The 23,637-nt window shown below is 48.6% G+C and overlaps 2 protein-coding genes and 1 long non-coding RNA gene across 4 annotated transcripts in view; 2 read left to right on the forward strand and 1 right to left on the reverse strand.

The window, feature by feature from the left end:
• The first annotated feature begins 2,140 nt into the window (after positions 1 to 2,140).
• Positions 2,141 to 23,637, forward strand: part of LOC135920096 (multiple inositol polyphosphate phosphatase 1-like) — a 41,026-nt gene continuing 19,529 nt past the window's right edge. The window contains exons 1-2 of one of the 2 annotated variants that reach the window (XM_065454162.2): positions 2,141 to 2,601; positions 6,459 to 6,548. In XM_065454162.2, coding sequence (XP_065310234.1) covers positions 6,519 to 6,548 — 30 coding nt within the window. In that variant the 5' untranslated portion in view covers positions 2,141 to 2,601; positions 6,459 to 6,518. Of the gene's footprint in view, positions 2,602 to 6,458; positions 6,549 to 21,670; positions 21,847 to 23,637 lie in introns of those variants that run through there. The other variant, XM_065454161.1, reaches the window with a different exon arrangement.
• LOC135920119 (alpha-(1,3)-fucosyltransferase C-like) lies at positions 13,161 to 16,941 on the forward strand. The gene has a single exon (XM_065454188.2). The coding sequence runs from the start codon at positions 14,507 to 14,509 to the stop codon at positions 15,611 to 15,613; it is 1,107 nt and encodes a 368-aa protein (XP_065310260.1). The 5' UTR covers positions 13,161 to 14,506; the 3' UTR covers positions 15,614 to 16,941.
• The window catches only part of LOC135920102 (uncharacterized), a 49,915-nt gene continuing 46,584 nt past the window's right edge, over positions 20,307 to 23,637 (reverse strand). The window contains exon 2 of the long non-coding RNA XR_010570175.1: positions 20,307 to 21,271. This is a non-coding gene — a long non-coding RNA (uncharacterized lncRNA). The remainder of the gene's footprint in view (positions 21,272 to 23,637) is intronic.

A 23,637-nucleotide genomic window follows, 5' to 3' on the forward strand; every position in this document is an offset into this window, starting at 1 on the left:
ATAAGAACGTGGTGCTGGCACGTAAAACTCCTGAATTTAGTAATGTACGGCTTTGCCGCGGGCTGTACGTGCATACATGAGTGAGTGAGTGAGTGAGTGAGTGAGTGAGTGAGTGAGTGAGTGAGTGAGTGAGTGAGTGAGTGAGTGAGTGAGTGAGTGAGTGAGTGAGTGAGTGAGTGAGTGAGTGAGTGAGTGAGTGAGTGAGTGAGTGAGTGAGTGAGTGAGTGAGTGAGTGAGTGAGTGAGTGAGTGAGTGAGTGAGTGAGTGAGTGAGTGAAACTTTATTTGGTCCACTATAGACGTAAGCAAATTCCACGCCACCTGGCTAGGCCCACTCGGGACCATCAGGTGGAACCTATATATATATGGACAAATCGTGCGGAAATTGAACCTTTTTGTTTTTCTCGGAACCCAAGCCCCGTGAGCTTTTGACGCAGACCGTCCGTCAACCTGAGCAGCGAAGCGAAGAGGATGAGAGGGCGCAGACAAAGCTTGCGACAGTGCGAAGCAGTGCGCCTTATGCACAATCGGATTCCGATGACGAGGTAGACGTAGAGAGCGACATCTCACGTGTCATCGTAAAAACGTCCGCGTTCGGAATGTTCTTTACCCCGGAGAAAGTCTAGGTACTCACTGTATGCCAGCAAACGCAAACGATAACTAGAAAAGAACAGCGAGGCAAGACACAGAGAAAGCAACAGGGAGAAGTGTCTGTTGGACTAACAACCGGAGTTGTGTTAAGTCTTCTGCAGTTGTTAGTCGAGCACCTCCTCTCCTGTTACTTTTTCTGGGTCTTCGGAAAACGCGGGGAAGGCGGTATATGAAAATTCAATAGAGAGAGAGAGAGAGAGAGAGAGCAAAGAGAGGAAAGACAGGGAGGTTAACCAGACGAGCGTCCGGTTTGCTACCCTACACCGGGGGAAGGGAAAGAAGGGAAGGGGAAGGATGAGCAAAACGAGAACAAGGTGAAAGCAGCAGCCAACGTTTCGAACAAGTGGACAGGTCTTCTTCAAAGTGTCTTCTTCAAGAAGGCGACAAGGCCTTGAAGAAGACAAGGAATCCACTTGCCAAAGCGTTGGCTCCTGATTTCAGCTTGTTCTCGTTTTTTTTTTTCTGCGTCTAACCTTACGTTTTTTGTTTTGTTTTTCCTAGTTAGCCCTTTGCGTTTGCTGGCATACCCTTTCAAAGTACGATGCAGCAACTGCTCCTGCCACCGACTGGTGGTCGTAAAGCATAGCGCACATACCAGACACGGCCGCAAAATGCGGACTGTGCTATAAGTAACCTCTGCCTAGCATAGGGCACGGAGTGGTACAGGCTAAGCCACATTCCTGCGCATTATGAATGGACGAGAAGGCGATACAAACGGGCGCTGTTTCCAGTCTCCTCCTCATGTTGTCCTTCGTCAGTTCGCGCCGTTAAAACATTCACCATAACGTCGTTGCTACATAGCAAGAGTCTTAATGGGCGAGCCAAAGCTCGACTATGTAAAGTCGCCGAGGAGGCAATGGGGCCCTTAACGAGACGACGCACTTTGAGAAAAATACAAATGATGCTTTGTTCCGGTCTCTTGTTTCCACGGCCGCTGACGTCACCCCGCGACAGACAAAAAGGCAAAGATGCGCCCCCGAATGTGGTCGTCCTTGTCGTCTGCTATACTCCGCGCGCGCGCGCGCGCGCACTCACGTAAGCCACAACGAGCCAGTTCGGCGAGAAACAAAATGCGGCAATAATGGCCACCCCAGCGAGGGCGGGGGTAGTGCGCGTACTACGCACCGGATGAAACCATTCGGTCCCGCGGCGTCGTCATTCACTCGCGTGGGATACCTCCACGAGGGACGGCGGTGAGGCCAAAGTTTGTTATGCGCGCTGTGGTACAACTTCACGTTCAATAATGACGCGCTTTTTGATCCACTTTTTTTGAATTTCACAAGTCGTAGCGCTACCTCAGAAGGAAAACCTTAAACTAAAAACAAAATCTGCGTATTTTTTTTGCGAGTTTCTAGTTTGTCTTGCTCTCGACAGATGGCAGAAGCATCTGTTGGTTGCTAGTTTATGTTACAAAATGAGGTCGCGTTTTGACGCGTCGCTTTCGCAACTTGTACGCGTAAAGAGTCCCCCCCCCCCCTTTCCCGCACCACCGTACGCACGAGTTTAGGCGGCACGCCGTCGCCACGGCTACGTGAATACTGGTTTTGGGCGTGCGAGCAGATCCGCCGGGGCTTCCGAAGTTTTCAGCAGACGACGCGCTTCGCGCCCTAGGCGCACTCTTTCCCAGCCAAATCACGCGCAGACGACTTCACGCCTGCGCATAATCGAACCGTCGACGAACAAGAAAGAAAAGCGTCTGCCGTTATCCCGCGCGGGACCAGTTGACTGAGCGCCTCTGGCAAAGACTGTCAAGAGAGTGTCGAGTGAAGTTGCGCGGCTTGACTTGCGATTGTGTACCTCGGCGTCCGGGAATTCACAAACCAAAAACAAAACTCGCGATACGGTCGTCCAGGAGTCGTGTGGAAGAGGAGACGTCGTCTGCTTGGCAACAAGTTGGATTGCGATGACAACGGGTGCTGAACAGCCTCTGTGACAGCCGACGACACCAAAGGTAGGCGCAAATCGATGCCGTTCGAAGCGTTTCTTCGGGCCGTTCGTTGTTGCTTCTCTGAGCAGTAAGCGTAGGAAGAAATACGAAAGAGCTGAGATAAGAAAACCATAAAGATTATAATGACGGAGAAATATTATAGTCATCGAGATCACATATACACGCAGAATATATCACCATGTATGACCAGGCACGTGTCTATAACTGTATCCTAGCTGAGTCAAAAGCCTCAAATCGCATATACGAAAGCCTGCAGACGACTGCCTATCTAATGTGTCACTTCGGTTACTATACTATGCGAGAAAACGAGCGTGAAATGTTAAATCGTACAACATGAGCTTCCCCCTTAAAATATGACAGGCGCTGTGCGTACATTAGGGTCAACTGTAAAAAAGAACAGTCATTTAGGCCTTCCCATTTTTGTAAAACTTTTTTTTTTCAGCCTTTCGGGACACAAGTGGCATCATGACGTTACATAAGAAGCATTTCATAAAAGATTACGTCGCAGGCTTTCCCACGGGCGCAATGTGATCCCTATAATCAAAGCTGGTGCACTATAGCAAAGTATTGTAAGCTGTATGTAACGCTGTTCCTTATAAGAGTTGACCATTATCTGCACACGTCTTCCGATTCAACATCGTGACCTTTAAGCAGTGCATGCGTGGGCACTGCGATATCGGCGCAGGCTACGTCCGACCTTGTTTGTCATTTTTCTTTTTCTTTTCTTTTTCTGTGCTCAAGACCTCCCGCACACATTGCTCAAAAGTATTGTCGCAATTGCCAGCCAGTTACAAGCCTAGTAACTAGCAAGAACGCTCTGTGCTATATTTACCGACTGCTCCTGCCACCGCGCAAAGAAACGAAATGTCTAGCAAGGGTCTCCCCAGCGCTCTTCCAAAAGCCGTTGGGCCAGTGTTACCTAAACAGCGGGTTCAGTAAGGTTTAAGAAAAAAAAAGCTACAGCAAACAGCTGTTGTGACGTTGGTATTACCTGATGTGCCTGCGAATTAACTCTGACCACGTGGGGTTCTTTGACATGTGACTAAATCAAAGTGCTCGAGTGTCTTTCTTGTATATCGCCCCCATGGTGGGCTCTGAAGCCGACCTAAGTCGAACCCGTGACACAAATCTACGGTCAGATCTCAGATCTCTGAAGAACGTCTCAAATAATATCTTCGAGCAACAGTAAAAAAAAAAAAGGGGGGGGGGGAGAACCTCCGAGAATCAGTAAGAGCAGGCTATCCTGTATACCACATGTTTCTGTAAAGACTGTTATCTGCTCGTTATAGGGACACTAAAGTGAAAAATGATTTCTTCTGCATTAGTTAATTACCGTTCAAAGAGGCACGAGTACAAAGAGGCACGTGTGTGTGCTGCAGTTATGGCGCGGCAACATAATAACTGGAACACCTACGCATTTCGCTCCACAGTTCGCTCCACTATTTCGCTCCTACAGTTCGCTCCACAGTTCGCTCCACAGTTCGCTCCACTATTTCGCTCCACTATTTCGCTCCACTATTTCGCTCCACATTTCGCTCAACTATTTCGCTCCACAGTTCGCTCCTACAGTTCGCTCCTACAGTTCGCTCCTACAGTTCGCTCCTACAGTTCGCTCCTACAGTTCGCTCCTACAGTTCGCTCCTACAGTTCGCTCCACAGTTCGCTCCACAGTTCGCTCCACATTTTCGATGGCATAAAACAAAGGCACAGCGTTTAAAACTGTGTCGCTATAGTACTGACAGACTTCATTCACTTCTGTACGAAATGCCATGCAAAAAGTCAATAACCTTGCGATGGCCGACGTTTCTTACATGCTGCGCTGTTTCCGTGCCTAAAAATTCTGATTTAACACGGAAAAGTTGACGCATTGACTTATATGGTAGAGCTTTCGATGCGCTGAGGCGAGTTTTCCGTTGTTGATAGCTCAAGAAACCAATAACAAATCATTCAATCGATATACTAATTGCCCTTCACGTCAAATAACATTTCGTCGTCGTCGTCGCTGTTGTTGTTAAATATGCTCTCTATCGCTAGAGCAAAAAGCGAACTGGTCTTTTCTAATTTTCCCGGTTTGAAACCCTGTTCGTGCATTGCTGGGCTACTAAGATACGTCGAGAGAAATCCTGCTAATTCATTATTACTCTGGTAATTAGCACCCAAATCCTGATGTCCCAAGTTGCTCTGAAGCTTTTTCGGTAAAGAATTTCTTTTCTTTTTTTACCCCGAATCTCCCTTTTCTAGTTATCTCAGACAACCGCTTCAGAAACATGTAGCACGCCTCTATCACGCTGGCGTATCGCCAACCGACTGCTGTAGCTACGCGTATTGTGTACTTTGAGGATGCGTCCACAATGTTTCTGACCCCTTGAAAACAAGTGATATGGGCCGACGTATTCTCACTTTCTAAACAACGCACGCCAAACTGCGCTTGTTCACAAATGTCAAAGTTAAGAAAGATAAGGATACGGCGGGGGGGGAGGGGTCGACCGCTGATAACGCGTATCGCTACATGCTGATGTAGTTTCGCTAGGGAAGCGTTTGCCACTGTCTTTTACTTGATATGATTGTAAAATGTAAAAACTGAGCCCCCCGGATCCCCCTGTACTCGTCGCTGATTTGAGTATCCTAGGGCATTACATGGGTGGGTCGAAAGAGTTCAAGCGTAAGTTGAATGCGTACAATGTAAATATATGAAGGCATTAGGAACCACAAAAGAAAAAATGATCTAAACAAAGAGCAGAAACAATCAAAATAAAAAAAGAAAGAAAGAAAGGAGAAACGAAGCTTATACAATATTTGCTAGCGTGAAAAACGTATAAGAACCTAAAATGCGATGTAGACAATCAGTACCCATCAGAACACACGCACACCCCCACCCACCCACACACACATATATATATATATATATATATATATATATATATATATATATATATATATATATATATATATCAACAACACTTACAAGACGAATACGAGTGTGATGCTAGCTAATTAAGTTAGTCTAACGCGTTTTCAATCATTCACAAAGCTTCATTAATGTGACGAGCTCCGCCCTTTCCCTTTCTTTTTTATCTCTCTCCCCTTCCGTATTCCTTCTAGCCCATTTTGCGTCATGCCAGTGCAAGGTATATATACCGAACACAGAAACTCGTCTGGCTGACCCAGCTATGAACTCATCCTTTCTTTTTCTTTTTTTTTCCCCTTATGCAACAGTGCTATGGAATTCCTTCCCAGAACACACAGCGGCAAACACCGAACGCAAATAATTCCGCGAGATACTAAGAATCCGCTACGCAGCCTCAGACGACCCCTTTTCACCACACTGACTCATCTTAATAAATATCTACCTGCTCTGATTTTTAAAATTTTATTTTCAATGTATTCTCAATTGTACCTTCTACTTCCCTGACTGTTATTCTGGTGTATATTTTTGCATTTTTGTTCGAATAATTGAAGTTTACCATGTCGTTATGTCCCCCCTTATGTAAGATCTTGGGGCCCTCAAGGAGAAACAAATGAAATGAAACTGCGTTGACGTACAAAAAAAAAAAAATCTCGAATGTACTGTGCTTTATCAGAGCGCCAATAAGTAATAACTGCAGAACGTCAGTGCATTTAGCCGGGTTAATCATCCGCTGCGTAGTTTTAACTGTTCAGGCGCAAGAGCTCAATTAATTGAGTGATCCGAGAGAGTCTATTCAATTACATGCGCGTAGGTGTCCTTATCGCTATCGTTCTGCGTGAATCTCCTTATCACCGCGTTTTGTTCGTCGGCTAGTGCACGCATATATACATGTCGCATTCATTTTTTCCGAAAGATTGACACGTGACCGTCATTGTTCTCGATCGATATACAGCTCGGACAGAGCCACTGAAAACCCGGAACGATCTGCACGTTTCCTGTCCCCGGCTCCGCGATGAACTGGAAATGGGTCCGCCTTGCCGTGGTAAGTACAGACGATGCACATCTTCACCCGCCGTGGTTGCAAAGTGGCTATGGTGTTGGGCTGCTGAGCACGAAGTCGCGGGATCGAATCCCGGCCACGGCGGTCGCATTTCGATGGGGGCGAAATGCGAAAGCACCCGTGTGCTTAGATTTAGGTGCACGTTAAAGAACCCCAGGTGGTCAAAATTTCCGGAGTCCTCCACTACGGCGTGCCTCATAATCAGAAAGTGGTTTTGGCACGTAAAACCCCAAATATTATTATTATATTATATGCACATCTTCGTACATTTACGAAAAGAAAAAAAAAGAAAGAAAGAAAAGGACTCGCAAGTCACCATGTTATATACACCTGATCGACTGTACGAGACACTAAAGAGAAAAAAAAACTGATACTGAGACTGTATTATCAGTCTAAACTAGCTTGGTGTCTTTAGCGTCTCTTGACTGGTTAACATCCCTGCCTTCCTTATTTTTCTCTCTCTCTCTATCTTCAACAAAGATCGGTATACAGCCATCTCTTTGAGTTGCTTCCCCGATTGATGCACTTCATTTTGCGCCCAACCCAATGAGTGTCCTGTTTAATGCTATCGCATCAAGAAAAGAAATTAAAGAAAAGACGATGTGTTTCAAGCCTGAGCGTCATTACAATTTGGGCCAGATTGTACGGACGAATTCGAAAGTACGCCGCCGTGTTTATGGTCGTCGTGATCGCATTTAATTAACCCGTTGCGTCAAAAATACCTACCAAGTTCTTTTTAAAAAATATTTGGACTACACTTAAGCTTCGCCTTTAGGAGTGGAATGCGATAGCATTCAAAGACCCCTGACTGCTTTTCGTGCTTCCCGGCAAGCGCAGCTTATGTGACCGTAACGTTTACCGGAAAACGCTGGCTGCGAACGCTATGCACGAAGGCGAGCTTTCTGGTAGAAACGCGGCCTCTTGCGTGGGTCGATGCCCTGTTATTGTTTTGCACATTTAATATTTTAGTTTGAGAAGAGATAACATAAAAGATATGCGCTGTCGGTGTTTCCATTTCATCACATTTGTTTTTGGGACACCGTTCTCAAAATTTCAAGGAATAACTTTTAAAGAACGAAAGACAAGGTGTGAGCAATTGTGGTGGTGGAGGAGTGGTTGGGTAAGTGTGGTTCGGAGTTGGAGTAGAAATTCTTTTCGTGAAAGCGACGTCCGACGCGGGACGCCGGCGCCAACGCCGGGTTTTCTGCGACACGAAGCCCTTAACGCTGTCGCGTTAATATGTTTTTTGAAAGTCTAGCTGAGCCGACCCCTCCTGAAGCTAAAAAAGCAGCCGTACGCGAACAACCTCCACCTTGACAGCCAACACTGTTACAGAAATCGTTGTATAGTTCCTATTTGTCACCGCATCGACTGCCTTGGTATAACTGCAGTTGGTAAAGGTAGAGCAAGTAACATTACTGACTAAACAAGGTGGTCACTGTGACTCGATGGTCTCAGCTACCAACTGCAAGCGTATTTAGCACCACCGGATGCAATGTGTCTAGGCCTATAATGCAATTTATCCGACACATTTCACGGACACAAGAAAAAGGCAGGTGTTACGGTGAAATACAAGTCTGAACAGTTTCTAGAAATTGTGAATGACATGTGATGCCAGCGACAGGGAAGGGTAGGCCGTTCCAGTTTGGCAGCTCGAGGAAAAAAGATGAAGTTTGAAAAGTGACAGTTCGTGTTCGAGGACGAGAAACTTGGAGTTTATGGCTGGTGCGCTGTGACATGCGCGAAGAAGATGGCGTGACGTATAATGTAGGCGGCTTAGCGAGCTGTAAAAAAAAATTATGATAAAGAGAGAGCGTGGCGAAGCGACGACAAAAAGAAAGAGATGTCAAGCTGGATTCTGCCTTTAAGAGTGGAATGCTGGTGTTATATGAATATGAAGAATGGATGAATCTAGTCGTACGATTCTGAACTGACTGTAGTGCATTAATGATATGTGTTTGATGAGGGTTCCAGATGGCGGCGGCATATTCCAGTTGTGGTCTGACAAATGATTTGTATGCGAGTAGTCTGACGTGCTGTAGAGCATGCCGAAGGTGGCACCTCACGTCTTCTTCTTGAGGTCTTCTTGACGTCTCTTGACGCCTCACGTCTTCTTTGAAGTCTTCTTAATCGCTGACGAAATTACCCTCCTCGCACGCGAATTCCGGGAAAGGTCGTGGGACAGGGTTACGCCTAAGTACTTACAGGTTAGAACTAATTCTACTGGGACGTTTGCAATTGTATAAGTAGAGAGATAAGGATTACGACGGCGGGAAATCGAAATAAATTTGCACTTGTTAGGGTTCAAGGCCATTTGCCAACGGTTGCACCAGTTCTGCACGTTATTAAGGTAATTCTGGAGAGATGCTTGGTCAGAGATGTTAGTCACAGTACGATAAATCACACAGTCGTCAGCGAACATGCGAATAGGACAAGATAGATGCAACGGAAGATCGTTAATGTATATTAGGAAAAGAACCGGTCCTAAGGCTGAGCCTTGACGGACGCCTGAAGCGACAGGGAGGGGCTCGGAGGAGAAGTTATTGACAAGGATGAACTGGGAACGATTAGTAACAAATTCTTTTATCCATTGTACTACGTGAGGATCCAAGTAAAATCTGGATAATTTTATTGGCAAGCGGCTATGAGGCACTGCGTCAAAAGCTTTAGAGTAGCCTAAAAAGATGGCATCGGTTTGAACGTTGTTATCAAGATTAACGTGCAGATCATTAAGAAATATAGCTAGTTGTGTTTCACATGAATGCCCTTTACGAAAACCATATTGAGAAGGATGAAAGAAGTTTACCGAGTTTAAAAAGTTCATGATATGCGAGTATATGACATGTTCCATGATTTTGCAAGGAACACTAGTTAATGAAGTGGGGCGGTAATTTGAGGGGGAGTCTTTTTGTTACCTGCTTTGAATACTGGAACGACCTTTCCCACTTTCCACTCATCCTGTAAGGCACCTGTATAAAATGATTGCGAGAACAACAGAGTGAAGCATGCTGCGGATATAATACTTAGTATTTTTTAGGATATGTGGGTTAATTTCGTCTACACCAGAAGAAGTACATAATTTCTTTTGGGTGATTGACAGTATACTGTCTGTCGAAAATACGATGGGTGGCATAGGCGATGTTACGTTAGTAGGTACTGGCAGTTAGGTAGTGGCAGTACGATGTTAGTTAGTAGTATTCTGACATACCTAATAGCGGGTCCGACAAATGCGTTACAGGAAATAAAATTTGGGTCCGGAGTGGGTTAACTGCGTTTAGATTGATGACCGAGACCCATCAATAACAGTGACTACATTGTTTAGTCAGCAATACGTTGATTACTCTATCGTTACCAAGTGCAGTTGCACCTACGCGAGGTACGCACGTAGCGAATACCGCGACAAGTGTGTGGTAACAACAACGGGATTGTCTTTCAGTAGGGAACAGCAACCGGGATATAACGCAACGCTTCCCTGAAGGTCACCTGTGGCCATACGGGCGTCCCACGATCAATGCGTACTCATCAGTCATCGGAATAAGCGACAGCGTCGGGCCCGGTGCCCCTGCGGCTTATAGAAACAGAATATCGACACACCTTTCGCGCTATTGTTACCGGTACAACTTGCGGCGACGATCAATCTCCGACGCGTCGGGACGAAAATAATAGAGAGCTTTAGTTCAGGGGGAGGCAAGCGGCTTGCGTACGCAAAAACTAGGGGCGACGGTACTGCGCATAAAGCTCCTTAAACTTCGTTAAGTACTGCCACGCTTTGAAGAATGCCGCCTCCTCCTCGCGCGCTCTGGCCGAGGCCGACGCCGCGTCGCTATTGGCCTAATAGCATCACGTGGGCCCTCGCGCCGCGCATCGGCGCCATTTTTGCTCGAGAATCGTCTACGGAGTGGCGAGGAGCGCATGTTGGCGCCGTTGCTACGCTCGAGCAATGTAGGCGGCGCCACGGTCGAGGAGGGAGCGTGAAAGAGGGGAGAAACGAGGAGGAGTGAAGGCGGCGGAGGAGAGTGTCACTACATTACGAAGTTTAAGGGGTTTTAACTGCGCATGCGCAGTACCATCGGCCCTAGTTCTTGCGTACGCAAGCCACTTGCGTCCCCCTGAACTAAAACTCTCTAATTTTGTTACCCGCCGTGGTAGCTCGGTGGCCATGGTGTCGTGCTACTCAGCACGAAGCCGAGGGCTCGAGTCCCGGCGGCGGTACTATAGTTTTGAAAACGAGTAACAACGCAAACGACGGGACACGCGTGAGGTAGACGAAGCGCTGTCTCGGTCACGCTGCCTCAGCATTCAGGCATGTACACAACCGCCCCCGCCCCCCGAGTTATAGCAGTTTATTGTAGTTTTGAAAGAACACTGTATCAGCCTGAACTGTATAGCATAGTGTTTTTTTACTTAGTGTCTCTTCAATGAAGATCGGTATACACTTACGTCTTTGTTTAAACTGCTTCCGAGATTCTCGCGCTTTGTTTCTCGCCCACCCTAAAAACTAAGGCCGATGAGTGTCCTGTTCAATGTTATCGCATAAATGAGAGAGAGAAAGAGACGATGACACCGTGCTTGACGGCGAAATGCGAAAACGCCCGTTTACTCATATTATATATATATATATACACACATAACGGTTCTCGGAGCGACTGTTGAGTGTGTAGATCTACCCCACAGACGAGATAGACCAGGAGCTACCAAGATCCTGACTATGACCAAACGCCCTTGCCGCAACACTCCTCTCGGGCAGCCGATGCCTAGCCACGATGAACGTGACCCACCTGCTGACTATGCGGTCGACACCAACGTGCCCGACTACATCGACGAGCGTCGAAACTTTCGACCTCTGCATGCCGGTGTACTTCCAATGCGGAGACTCGGGGCCCCATGGCGAGGTTTCGAAATCGTCGCGCCCAACCAACAGCGTGCAACGGTCGATCCGGGTTTTCGACGAGGGACCGCATTTTCCACGAGGTCGACTTCAACGGCCGTCTTGGTCGGCTGGCGCTGCTCCCGGCATGCGATTACTGGCAGATAAGCTTTCGGAGCTTATCGGAGCTTAGATAAGCTTTCGGAGCTTACCACGTTCTCGCACACCCCGTTTACCTCAATTTACGTTGCCACTGTGCCGCTCCGCCTCACCTTCCTTAGAGGGATACTAAAGGACGATATTAAGTCAACGTGGACTGTTGTAATACCATCCCAGAAACCTCGAAACGGTTGCTTCTGGCGTAGGCTCTGGCGTAGTCTTGTTTCTGCCGAAAATTTAAACCCGCAGCGAAGTAAAATACACTTGGTTACCGCAGTATTAGGTGTTTCTGTCTGTTTGAGCTCTGCGCCACCAGGTGGCTGCACCATGCAGATCGCTCCGGTTTACATATCCGCCCCAACGCCCCATCCGCCTGCGTTTACCCGGACAAGCTAAACCTCTCGAATGACTCCTACCCCCGGTCACTCAGGCACTGTGACCGGACGTTCGGACTGGAAATTCGGTTGATATGTAAGTGGCCAGCTGCACGCAGTGCCACCGTCGGAAACGTCCAACCACTGCCCCGTCTGGTGTCTGTCCTACAGGCTTCAACGTGTGCCACCTCCCAGCTTGCCCTTTCAGCAAGTTGGAATTGATTTCTCAGGCCCTTTTCCTCGGCCATCCAAGGGGAACCGCCGGATAATTGTCTGCGCCGACTACTTCACGTGGTACTGTGAGACGGTGGCCATACCTTGGTGCATACACTTTCTAAGCGTACGTCAGTGTTCGACTTTGCGCAGTCGGACAAAACGTTCGGTGGGGTGATCATGTTTTAAGGTTTACAGAATTTTTTTTTTAAACTCGCCCGTGGCAGATAGCATAATTCTTGTCCTCGAGCTGGATTATTCGAAGAGGCAGACATTACTAGCACGAGAAATCGAAAGACATATTCTACTAATAACGAAAATGTACTAACTAACTTCTTAATTACTTTCCGGCGCATATTGCAACTTCAGAGTTTAAAAAAAAATAATTAGAAATCCCGTAAACCCAAAAATACTAGCATTTCGAATAGTGCCTTCTCGAATCCAATGCGCATCGAGTAAGAAGGACTGTTCGATTCGTATATGGACACGAAGATTCGCTATTCGAGAGGAATATAGCAGGAGCTGTTCTACATTCGCGTTCGAAACTTAGAAATGTTTCGCGCGCTAACTGTACATCGAAATTTGGAAGCAGCAGCAGCAGCAAACGACTTTATTGGGGTCCTGAGGAGCTAAGCGGAGGCCTGCAGGTCCCCACCCAGCCGTTGGCTAGTCCCATGTCGGAACAGAGAGGCCATGCCCCTCCGCTCGTTCACCGGCCCTCTGGACAGCCAGGAGCTGGACGCCCTGTCTCGGGTCTGTGATGGCTTTCGTCCAGTCTTCTTCTGTATTAAAATCCTGTAACACAGCTAGGGCACTGCCAGAGCATGTGGTTTAATGAGCTAAATTCAGTGCCACAATCTGGGCAGAGTGGATCGATGTCCGGGTGGAGCTTGTTCAAAAAGCCCATAGAGGGGTAGGACCCCGTCTGGAGCATGCGAAGCGTGCTAGCTTGTGGCCTGTCGAGCTTATGATGGGGGGAAAGGAAAACTCTGCCTATTCCCTCTGTAATGAGAGGTGATTTCATGAAAAGTAACCAGTGGATCACTGTGGACGAGCTCTCCCGAACTCACCCGAGACACCATCCCGTCGCGGCATACGAAACCTCGCGCACGGTCGTGGGCTATCTCATTGGGGTTCAGGTGACCCGGTAATACGTCTGGTCCCATGTGAGCTGGGAACCAGACTATGTGGTGAACAATGTCAGAGGGGTGTTTGCCGTTTAGAATCCTGGCTGCTTCTTTGGCTATCAATCCCGATGCGAACGCTCTAACGGCTGCTCGGGAGTCCGTGTACACCGTAGTGCGTTTTGAGTCCAGTAATCCGAGAGCTATAGCAGCCTGTTCCGCCACATCGACCGAGGAGGTTTTCAGCGAGGCTGCCGAGAGGAGTTCTCCCCTGTCATTGACTATGGCTACGGAGAACTTGTTGGCACTGGCGTCTCGCGCCGCGTCAACAAAGGTCTCCGTTTCAGATATGTTCTTTAAGAAAGTTAAGCAGAAATATCGCTTCAAAGATGCCGACGATGCGTGGATCGCGCGGAGTTCATTAGCGACGTGTTACGCGGGCGTCTCGCATCCGGCCCACATTCTGCGTCACGAAGGCGAGCTTCCGATCCAGTAGCATTTCCGGCTCGTATGCTCGGCTATCATATCTCGCCGCCGTTGCCACGCGCAGTGAGTGTGTGTCGGTCGGCATGTACGTACTTGGCTGTACTAAACACTCCGCAGGCGCGGCATTTCCAGAAGCGTTCTCCGCATCGTCCTGCAAGAATGTGCACAGCCTGAAGACCTATCTCTTCGTCAAACAGATATCGATGCAAGACTCCGTTGATGGAAACGGATCCGCGTCTATTCGATGCCGAGATCTGTGATGTTTCAATGGGGGTTAACCTGAAGGACGACCTGAAGTGATTCGACCTGAAGGATCCAGTGCTTCTGTGACGAGTGGCGCTACCGGGACCAAAGGATTACCGACAAAAAAAGAAAAAAGTGAGTGCCGTGCTTTTAAACATGAAAGAGGTTGTTATTATCCGGTGAAAACGGTGAAGTTTTCCGGTGGTGGTTCTATTTAACGAATGCAACGTACAGTGCGTTGATACCTTCGTATAGCCTCGAGAAGCTGTCGACGTCATCCGTGTCATCCATGGATTTTGTTGTTGTGGTTGTTGACTGCGGAGTGTTGCTACATAAACTGTAAAGTGGAGACCATCATTCACTACGATGCGCCTAACGGCTGTTATGCGGTACCACAAGGTTCAACTGCAATTGCGCAGCCAAAAAATGTCATCAGAGTACCACGACGTGCGATAAATTAAACAGCTAGAATAAATGCCTCACCCCGTAATCATGGCACTAAAGAAGTTTGCCCTTCTGAAGGCCTGCTTGGTCACTCTCGCACTGTGCACCGTTTACGTCACTCATCGAGCGGTCACCCACAGACCTCTGGTAGTGCTTCTCTGGACCACGTGGTGCGGAAAGGAGGACTACCCGTACTTCAAGGAGGACGTCGTCGATCCGACGTGTCCGCACGCCTGCATCTTCACCCGCGAACGCGACTACCTCTACTCGAGCCACGCCTTGCTCTTCCACGGCAAGGACATTCGACTGGACGACATGCCTTCGCGACGATCCGCTGATCAGAGCTGGATCTTCTTCAGCCTCGAACCTCCAACGGCGACGCCCGTGCACGTGCTCCGAAAGCTGGACGGGCTGTTCAACGTCACCATGACGTACCGCGCCGACTCCGACGTGACGACGCGCTACGGATACACCTTTCGGGCCAGAACGAAGAGGAAGAAGCTCCGGCACGGAAAGCGGTCCTCCGGGGGCTCCAGGACGGGCCCCGAGCTTCCGAAGACCCAGGAGGGGCGGAAGGCCATAGCCGTCTGGATGGTCTCCCACTGCGACACCGACAGCAGGCGGGAGACGTACGTCGAGCGCCTCCGCGACGTCATAGGGGTGGACGTGTTCGGCAAGTGCGGCGACCTGGTGTGCCAGCCCAAGGCTTCGGACGCGTGCCTCAGGGAGGCGGCGCGCAACTACAGCTTCTACCTGTCGTTCGAGAACTCCATCTGCCGCGACTACGTCACGGAGAAGTTCTACCGGCCGCTGCTGTTCGACATCGTGCCGGTGGTGATGGGCGGGGCCAACTACTCGAGTCTGGCGCCGCCGGGCTCCTACGTCGACGCGCTCGAGTTCGAGTCCCCCGAGAGGCTCGGCGAGTACCTGGCCCAGGTGGCCCGCAGGCCCGACTGGTACGACTCGTACTTCCTCTGGAAGGAACACTCGGAGCTCAAGTACGAGAACGCCGCCTGCAAGCTCTGCTCGAAGCTGCACGAGGACGTGGCCTCCGGGCGAAGGTTTACGTACCGCCGGTTCCTCGAGTGGTTCCTCGAAGACGCGCACTGCTCGAACTGGGAGCAGGTCCTCTCCTGACCCCACGTAACACGGCGTCGTCAGTTACGGCCCGGCAGTGTGTATGGCCTGCGTCCCGAATGACACATCCACATCCTCTCACGACGGTGGCCCAAGTGCCACGACTTAAGCTCCAGTGGAACGACGCTGTAGTGGCATGGTCGATCGTCTCTTGGCGGCGGACCACGCAACCAAGCTGCGAGCCGAGTTGTACGGCCGAAATGGAACAACGCATCCCGTTTAGGCAGTGAACCTTTACCCACACCCAGTGTCGTACATTCCGTATACTATTCGGCCGTATTACTTACAGGACGCCGTGCTTCTCGTTCCACGGCCAAGAAAGGATATACTGTGCCAATTCGTGTCGCGTATAGCTTGAGTCTTATACGCTCGTGTTCATACATGGGTCCTGATTGAAGTTCACGTTTGAAGTTGTCTAAATGACGTCCGGCGTAAGTGTGGCTGCGACTCCCGTCGCGATTCCTTCGGCGCGTTCACGCCAGGCGTCCTTGAGGCCAAGTCAATCAGGTTAGGATACATATGTGAGTACGGGGGTTAGTCTTGGAACTCAGGGCGCAGCCAAGAGAGCGTGTAACCGAATAACCCACCTTATACTTTTCTGTACGTATAGCCGCACCAGATCGATTTGTTCTTTGCTAAGCGCGCGTTGCACGTACACCTCAAGCCATACGACTAATAGGACCTGAACACGTGTTACGGATTGAGTGTTCTGACGGATCTCGTCTCCTTGGCACGTATACGTATATATAGGTGGTACATACAGCTACCAATCGGGTGGTGCGGCCCCAATGGCACTGCTTACCTTCTTTGGACTGTCCCATTGACTTGGGCGCCCTTATGTCAAAAGAGCACTCAGAAGGTAACGAGAACGCTCGCCTGCGATTTGCGCGCGAAGCCGAGCAAGAAGCCGAGCGACAAGCCGAGCACGAAGTCGAGCCAATCGGTGTTGCTCCAATCGGAGCAACTCTGATTGGAGGACAGGGCTCCCGAGTTGCTCTTTGAAGACACGTGCTGTTCGAACTGTGGTCGATCCCTCGTTCGACTGTCTGCGAAGGTGTGAATACCACCGGTTTGATTAGAGATCTGAGACGCGCCGCGTACCACGTGATGCGCGGGTAGAGTATCCCGCTTCGCATATACAACAATTTACTGATCGCCTCCTTGAGAAATGGAGAATGAAGGGTTTATGTGGCGGTTTACGCAAGTCCGTGACGCCTACCTTGCGTCGAAGAAGGCGTCCTTTAATACAGTCCAAAGCGGAGTGCGAGAAAACGCCTGGAATTCTTTAAAAGAAATAACAAATAAAAGATCCTAAGCTTCCGAACCAATGCTTGCGTCTTTCATTGGCTGTGTAGAAGTTAGACGGTATAGAGTTGCGACGTTTTTGAACATACTAAATAAAATTGCTTTCATTTTCACGCTCACGGTTTCGTGTAAGATCGACAGAACTGAAATTTGGCACGATACTGGCAGCACTCCACTAGAGAACATTGAAAGAGGCATGAACACACATCAGCGTAAGATTGTTAAAGTGTTCTTTCAAAACTCTATTTTCGTTCATCTTGCGGAGAAAAGTCGATTAAGAAGTGAAAAAGAAACATCTGTTTTCTTCTTTTTTTTTTCCAACTCCGCTCTGAAACCATATTGCCTGTAACTCTGTGCAACGTGACTACCTTCAAAGTGTCCTCTCGTATATTTCAGACTCTTTTGCCGAAGAAAACGTTGTCACATTTGTCTAGGTTGAGTCTCTATGGTTTCTCTATAGAATGCAATGTTGTAGCCTTTCCTCGAAAGCAAATCCTTAATCAGGCTCAAGCAGGCGCCATTAAAATTCATGGCGTAATGGCGAGCTATGGCACGGAAATTCTGGCGCGCAAAGACTCCTCTCGCAATAAGAGCGACCCTTTTGCTATTGCGCAAGCGTTATTTACTAACACAACTCAGCTTAACACAGTCAAACCTCGTTATAACCAAACGAGATCACAACGAAATATGGTATGTAACGAAGTGACATTCCCCTTATAATCACCTTATACATTCAAAGTGCATTACATCTGTAATAACGGATACAGCGAAGCAATGGCTATAGCGTAGTAATTCTGCCCCCCTCTTCTTTCAACTTCGTTACAACGAGGTTTTACTGCGCTGCTCTTAGTGTCAATATACCAGCGGCGCAAGTATGACCTAACTGCCAGAAACGACAATATCCTTACAGTACGTTTATTATTTATTCATTTCAAGATAGTGCGGGTCATCTGGTTCTACAACAGGAGGGGCGTACTTCTAGTGCACGAGGTACACAGAAAACCCGCAGATTTATATAAACGCCCGTAACACGGTAGTGAAAGAAGCACAAGTCGAGCTATTCGTACTAATGATAGTGAGTACAAATGTCATCGTCAACTGCGTGGCATCCAACTCAGCAGGCAAATTATTCAGTGGCGTTAACATCAACAAATGCGTTAGCATTACGTCGTACATTTTTTTAGGTCCCGGGTCCATGATTTAAACCGCGTTCATCACATTGCAAGTGTCGCTCAGGAACTCACGCGACGGACGCCATGCCTATTCGAGGTTATATATATATATATATATATATATATATATATATATATATATATATGTGTGTGTGTGTGTGTGTGTGTGTGTGTGTGTGTGTGTGTGTGTGTGTGTGTGTATACCGCTTGACCGGCTTCGAACACTTCACACACATACTCTTTTTTTCTACTTTAACATTCCTAATGCGAACGCATTAAAAATATTGAGGCGCACAAGAACATACTCGGGCAAAGCTGGAAAGTGATACGCTTGCATAACAAACGCGACCGTGTTGAGTCAAATGTTCCTCTAACGCATCATTACAATTGCTACCTTGAATGGCGGAATCGGTAAAATATAGTTCTATTCATCAATGGTACGAAGAAATATGAGCTGATCTTAAAACACTTTATAGTATATAGTTTTTTTTTGCAAATACAAAGTGAAGGGCATGCTCAGGTTCGCCCTCCTGCATCGCTCAGCCGAAGACGCCTCGTTATACTTTTGCGACATCGGACGCTAATGTGCGCCGGACCGAAAAGCACGACAAACCTTTTTTTGTTTCGTTGCGAAAAAAATACAAAACGATTAGGGATTTCGCCAATGTGTGAACATTCCGTGTCAAACGTTCACGTACTGTGGGATCTGGGAGGGGGGAAAAATAAATAAAGCTGAATACTGTTTTCGCTACCTGTTTTTCGGATTTCTATCGCTTGTACTTCATGCATGCGCGAAAATATAACACATCGTCGTATCGTTTTACTGACTATACGTATGCCGTCACAAAGTGCTACGAAATTTAACGCCTTCTCGGACGCCGCGGTCCGACAACTTTCGACGCCGACTGTACGTAAGCGCACTAATCACGCTGTTCGTCGAAAGTAAATACTTGCACACTGTACTATTTTTTTGTTACTGTTCGTGCACTACTTCTCTGAACAAAACATTATTATCATTAATGCAGGCCGCAAGTCTTAAGAAGGCAAAGTGGCCCATAAAAAGTCGATGCGCAATTCACAGGCCGAACGAACTGGCCTTATAAGGGAAACGCACGCTTAAGTTCTGCGTGCCAACGTCACCCGATGACCTTGCATGCGGTTTCTATCTTTCTTTTTTTTCTTTTTTCAACCGAATGCGGAACAAAACCCTTCCGAGAGTTTCAGCTGCCGTGTGGCGTTCTGCAGTTCCGCTTGTGCGCCAAGGAAGGAAGGACGCGAGGGAAAGATGAATAATTCATACTGGCCTCTCCTGCGCATGCGCGGCTTTTTTTTTTTGCGAGCTTTGAGAGGACTAATGCACGACCTGACTAATGACGCCGTGGTGGCGTAGCCCCGCAACAGCTGCAAGACAAGACGCAAGCTTTCGGCGACCTTGCAACCATAGGGGGGAGGGGGGAGAGAGGAGGTAAAAGGGGGAGGGGGAGGCATTGGCGGATGAGCGTGTAAGGGAGAAGGGGAGAGGAGGTAAAAGGGGAGAGGGGGAGGCATTGGCGGATGCGCGCGTGAGGGAGGGGGGAGAGGAGGTGAAAGGGAGGAGGGGGGAGGCATTGGCAGATGCGCGCGTGAGACGGTGCAAGCTCTTCGGAGAACACGGATCGTCGCACCGCAGGCGCAACCCGGGTCGCATGTCGCAGAGATGTAGGCGGCTTGCACAAACAGCCGTTGACATATATAGTGTACGTTGCATGGTATGGTAGCGCGAAATCGTAACGCGGAACTTGTGTGCAATCTCGGTGACGCTGCCACCGGATTTAGCCACGATGGAGACGACGCATATCTCTATAGTTGGAGTGTGTACGTGTCGCAACCGGGGAGTTAGATGCACGGTCGTTAGAGAGAAGTGAGGCAAGGTTCGTGAGTTCATCTCTATATATAGAATGCTCCCGGTGGCAAAAGAAAAAGAAAGGAGACAGACAGACAGACAGACAGGGCGTGCCCCATAAATTGGATCAATCATATGGCATGTGCAACCTCCAGACTATACATAAACTATTTTTTCGTTCATTTCACAAGCGATATTATATATATATATATATATATATATATATATATATATATATATATATATATATATAAGAGAGAGAGAGAGGCCGGTAATCGAAATAACTGTGATGTTATTGGGCCGGATCACTCCAGAAAAAGGGAGAAGCAGCACGCCAAAGCAAAAACACACATCAGACATGTATTTACATACATAACACGGATAATGGCACACACGCGTCACAATGTCCCAAAATGCCTCATAGGCGACATGCACTATATGTATCGGTGGATTACGATCGGCCTACAGTTCCGGCGGCAGCTTGTGTCGCCGTGTCTTAGACCTCGTTGAACCGATGCCGGCCAGCGGGGTCGGACAACAGTGTAGGACGGCCGGGTCGGACAGCTGGGTCGGACGGCCGGGACGGTCGGCTGGGTCGGACAGCCGGGTTGGACGGCCGGGTCGGACAGCTGGGTCGGACGGCCGGGACGGTCGGCCGGGTCGGATGGCCGGGTTGGACGGCCGGGTCGGACCGCCTCGCGGCGCTCAGGTAGCCGGCCGCAGTCACCGGGTCGCGTCCACAGCTGGCGGGGTAGCCCTGTGGCCGCTCACCCGAACGCTCGAGTGCCCTGGTTCCGGACCGCCAGCCCTCCTGGACCAGTGCCCAGCGGAAGAGCGGGGCGAGGTAGCCTCCCAGCGGGCGACAGTGTTGCTTCAGGTGTGGCGTATTGGCGTGGTCGGCGATAGCTCCTATGGGCCAGACGCCCAGCGAGGAAGCTGCTTTTCGGCGACCGCCGAATCTCGCGCACTGCTCACGCCACGAGCCACGGGCCACACTCTCGCGCCACGCTTTTTGAGGCGCCACTGCCGGCGCTCCCAAATCGGTGTCGATGATGATGATGGTCCTCTTCGCCACCGCACGGCGCACTGTCTTCGTATGTTTAGGCTTCGCACTCCCGTGTACCATATATTATGACAATAACAAACAGACAGAGCAGAAAAGAAAATATAAAGAAAAAAGAAGACACAATGGCGTGTAGTATATCACCCCCCAAGCGGATATGTGTCACCCAACACACACTAGGACAACAGCAGCAATACATCGTCGCTCGGTGTTCTCAGCCTACGTGTGTTGTTTGCCTGTAAAAGCAAAAAACACATGTAGCGCAACGTTTAAATCACGGTGCAAAAAAAAAGAAAAAAAAAGAATCAACGCAACTGTGTGAACGAGATATAAGACCTGAATTCCCTGAATAACCACTGCGAGCACTTCTGAAGAAAATGCAAAAAAAAAACGATGCCATTTACTGCTCATTCGACAGACACTTCCCAAACCAGTCAATTACAATAATGAATTAAAACACCGAGCCGAATACACATTCCCCTACTTTCTTGTTTTTCTGCTAGACTTTTTTTCAAATTCATTTTCTCCAAACTGCCCAATTCGTGGCCGATCCCCCACGGTGGGTATGTGCCATTTGTACAAAGGACCATCACCATCATCGCCGTCATCATCGTCGTCATCATCGGCAGACAACACTTGTCGCCGGTATCCTAAAGTACGAATTCTGGAGTTCATACATCTCGCTTTGTACTCGCTCGCTTGGGGTGGTTCGGCCATGATCATCTACACGGATCCTCGCCTCAGAAACCCCAACAAAATCGCAGCTCTCTTCTACCGAGTCAAGTACACGCTCCGCAAAGAAGTTGACGGCGTAAGTACTCGACATACCATCGCAGTTATACCGTTTGCAATAGCCCGCATGTCACTTCCTAACATCCCTCTCTCCCTGCTCACCTTGCTAAACGGGCAGAATTCGATGCTGTTTTTTTGCGCGCTAGCCCCCTACGAAAGGCCAATTAAATCTTGCGCAATTCGGGCCCTGACGAAGTGACGACACAGTGAAAGCGTCAGAGCGAAGCGAAAACATCTGCAGAAATGGTTTTCGGTGTACTTCGTCAGGCCATGGTCATTTGTTTCTACGGTTGAAAAAAAAAAAAGACAATGTCCAGGAAGTGCCGGATGGGTTCCCAACTGTGCGTTCTATTCGACGCTAACTAATTAGGTTACGCCGGCACGATTGAAACCCGCTTCGGAAGCGAAATGAACGAAACCCTTTCTGGCAATAAGATTGCGGAGTACAACCATACGTGAATATATTGGCAGATATCTATAAATACTCTGGAGCTAGCTTAAGTTGAGCATAAGAAAAGCGGAAAGAAATACCGATCGAGAAAAAAGAATCAGGCAAGGAGACACGTATCTTGCCAATGCTATTCACTGCGTGCTTAGAAGCATTCGAGCTATTAAATGACTGGGAAGGATTAGGAGTGAGGATCAACGGCGACTATTTCAGCAATGTACGGTTTACAGATGACATTTGTCCTGTTCAGCAACGCTGTGGATAAATTGCAACGGATGATTGACGACCTTAGCCGAGAAAGTGTAAGATAGGGTTGAAGATAAATGTGCAGAAGACAACAGTACAGCACAGCCTGGCAAGAGAACAAGAATTCGTGATTGGCAGCAAGCCTCTAGAATTTTTGTAAGAGTACGCTTATCTGGGTCGTATTATATTCACAAGGAACACTGATCACGAGAAGAGAACTTAAAGAAGAGCAAAAATGGGGGTTGGCGCGCATACGGCAAGCATTACCAAATCGGTAATGCATTTCCGGAATTACCGGCCCAGCTTACCGCTGTCCTTGAAGAGAAATGTGCACAATCTTGCATTCTACCGGTGCTAGCACCATGCGGCGGAAACTTGGAGTTTAACAAAGAAGCTGAGCGATGGAACGAAAAGTGTTAGACGGCGGTGTGGATTCTTTAATCTACACCGCTGGATTGGAGAATCGATACATAATCAGCAACCCACGCAGTGTGGATCCTTATATCGCGGGGCTAGGCGGTATTCTAATTGTGATAGGAGGGGGGGGGGGGGTGTTGTAGCTGGGCAAGCCGTGTAAAGCGTAGGGCAGTTAACCGAATAGGTGCCAAAAAAGCGCAGTCCATCGGGTTCCACAAAATTAGGTGGTGTGATGGATCAGAGAGCAAACGGGTATAGCCGATATTCTAATTGACATCAAGAGAAAAAAAAAATGGAGCTGGAGAGGTCATGTAATGCGCAGGTTAGGTAACCGTTGGATCATCAGAGTTACAGAATGGGTACCAAGAGAAGGGAAACGCAGTCGAGGAAGGCAGAAGACAAGGTGAAACGGCGGCACTGGGAAATTCGCGGGGGCTAGTTGGAATCGGTTGGCGCAGGACAAGGGTAATTGGAGATCGCAGGGAAAGGCCTTCGTCCTACAATGGGCATAAGATAGGCTGATGATGATGATGAACTGAGGAAGTTTGCAAGCATTACTTGGAATCAGCTAGCGCAAGATAGGGGCAGCATATTGGAGGTCGCTGGGAAATGCCTTCGTCCTGCATTGGCGTGGAGTCATAACTTGCAGTGAACATAATAGGCTGTTGCTGCTAATGATGATGACTCTTACAATGCCTG

This window comes from Dermacentor albipictus, chromosome 8 (assembly GCF_038994185.2).
Source record: "Dermacentor albipictus isolate Rhodes 1998 colony chromosome 8, USDA_Dalb.pri_finalv2, whole genome shotgun sequence".
In the NCBI taxonomy this organism is placed as follows: Eukaryota; Metazoa; Arthropoda; class Arachnida; order Ixodida; family Ixodidae; genus Dermacentor; species Dermacentor albipictus.

What these genes read in the sequence shown, in the direction of transcription:
- LOC135920119 (XM_065454188.2), top strand. Translation starts at nt 14,507, where the DNA reads ATGCCTCACCCCGTAATCATGGCACTAAAGAAGTTTGCCCTTCTGAAG.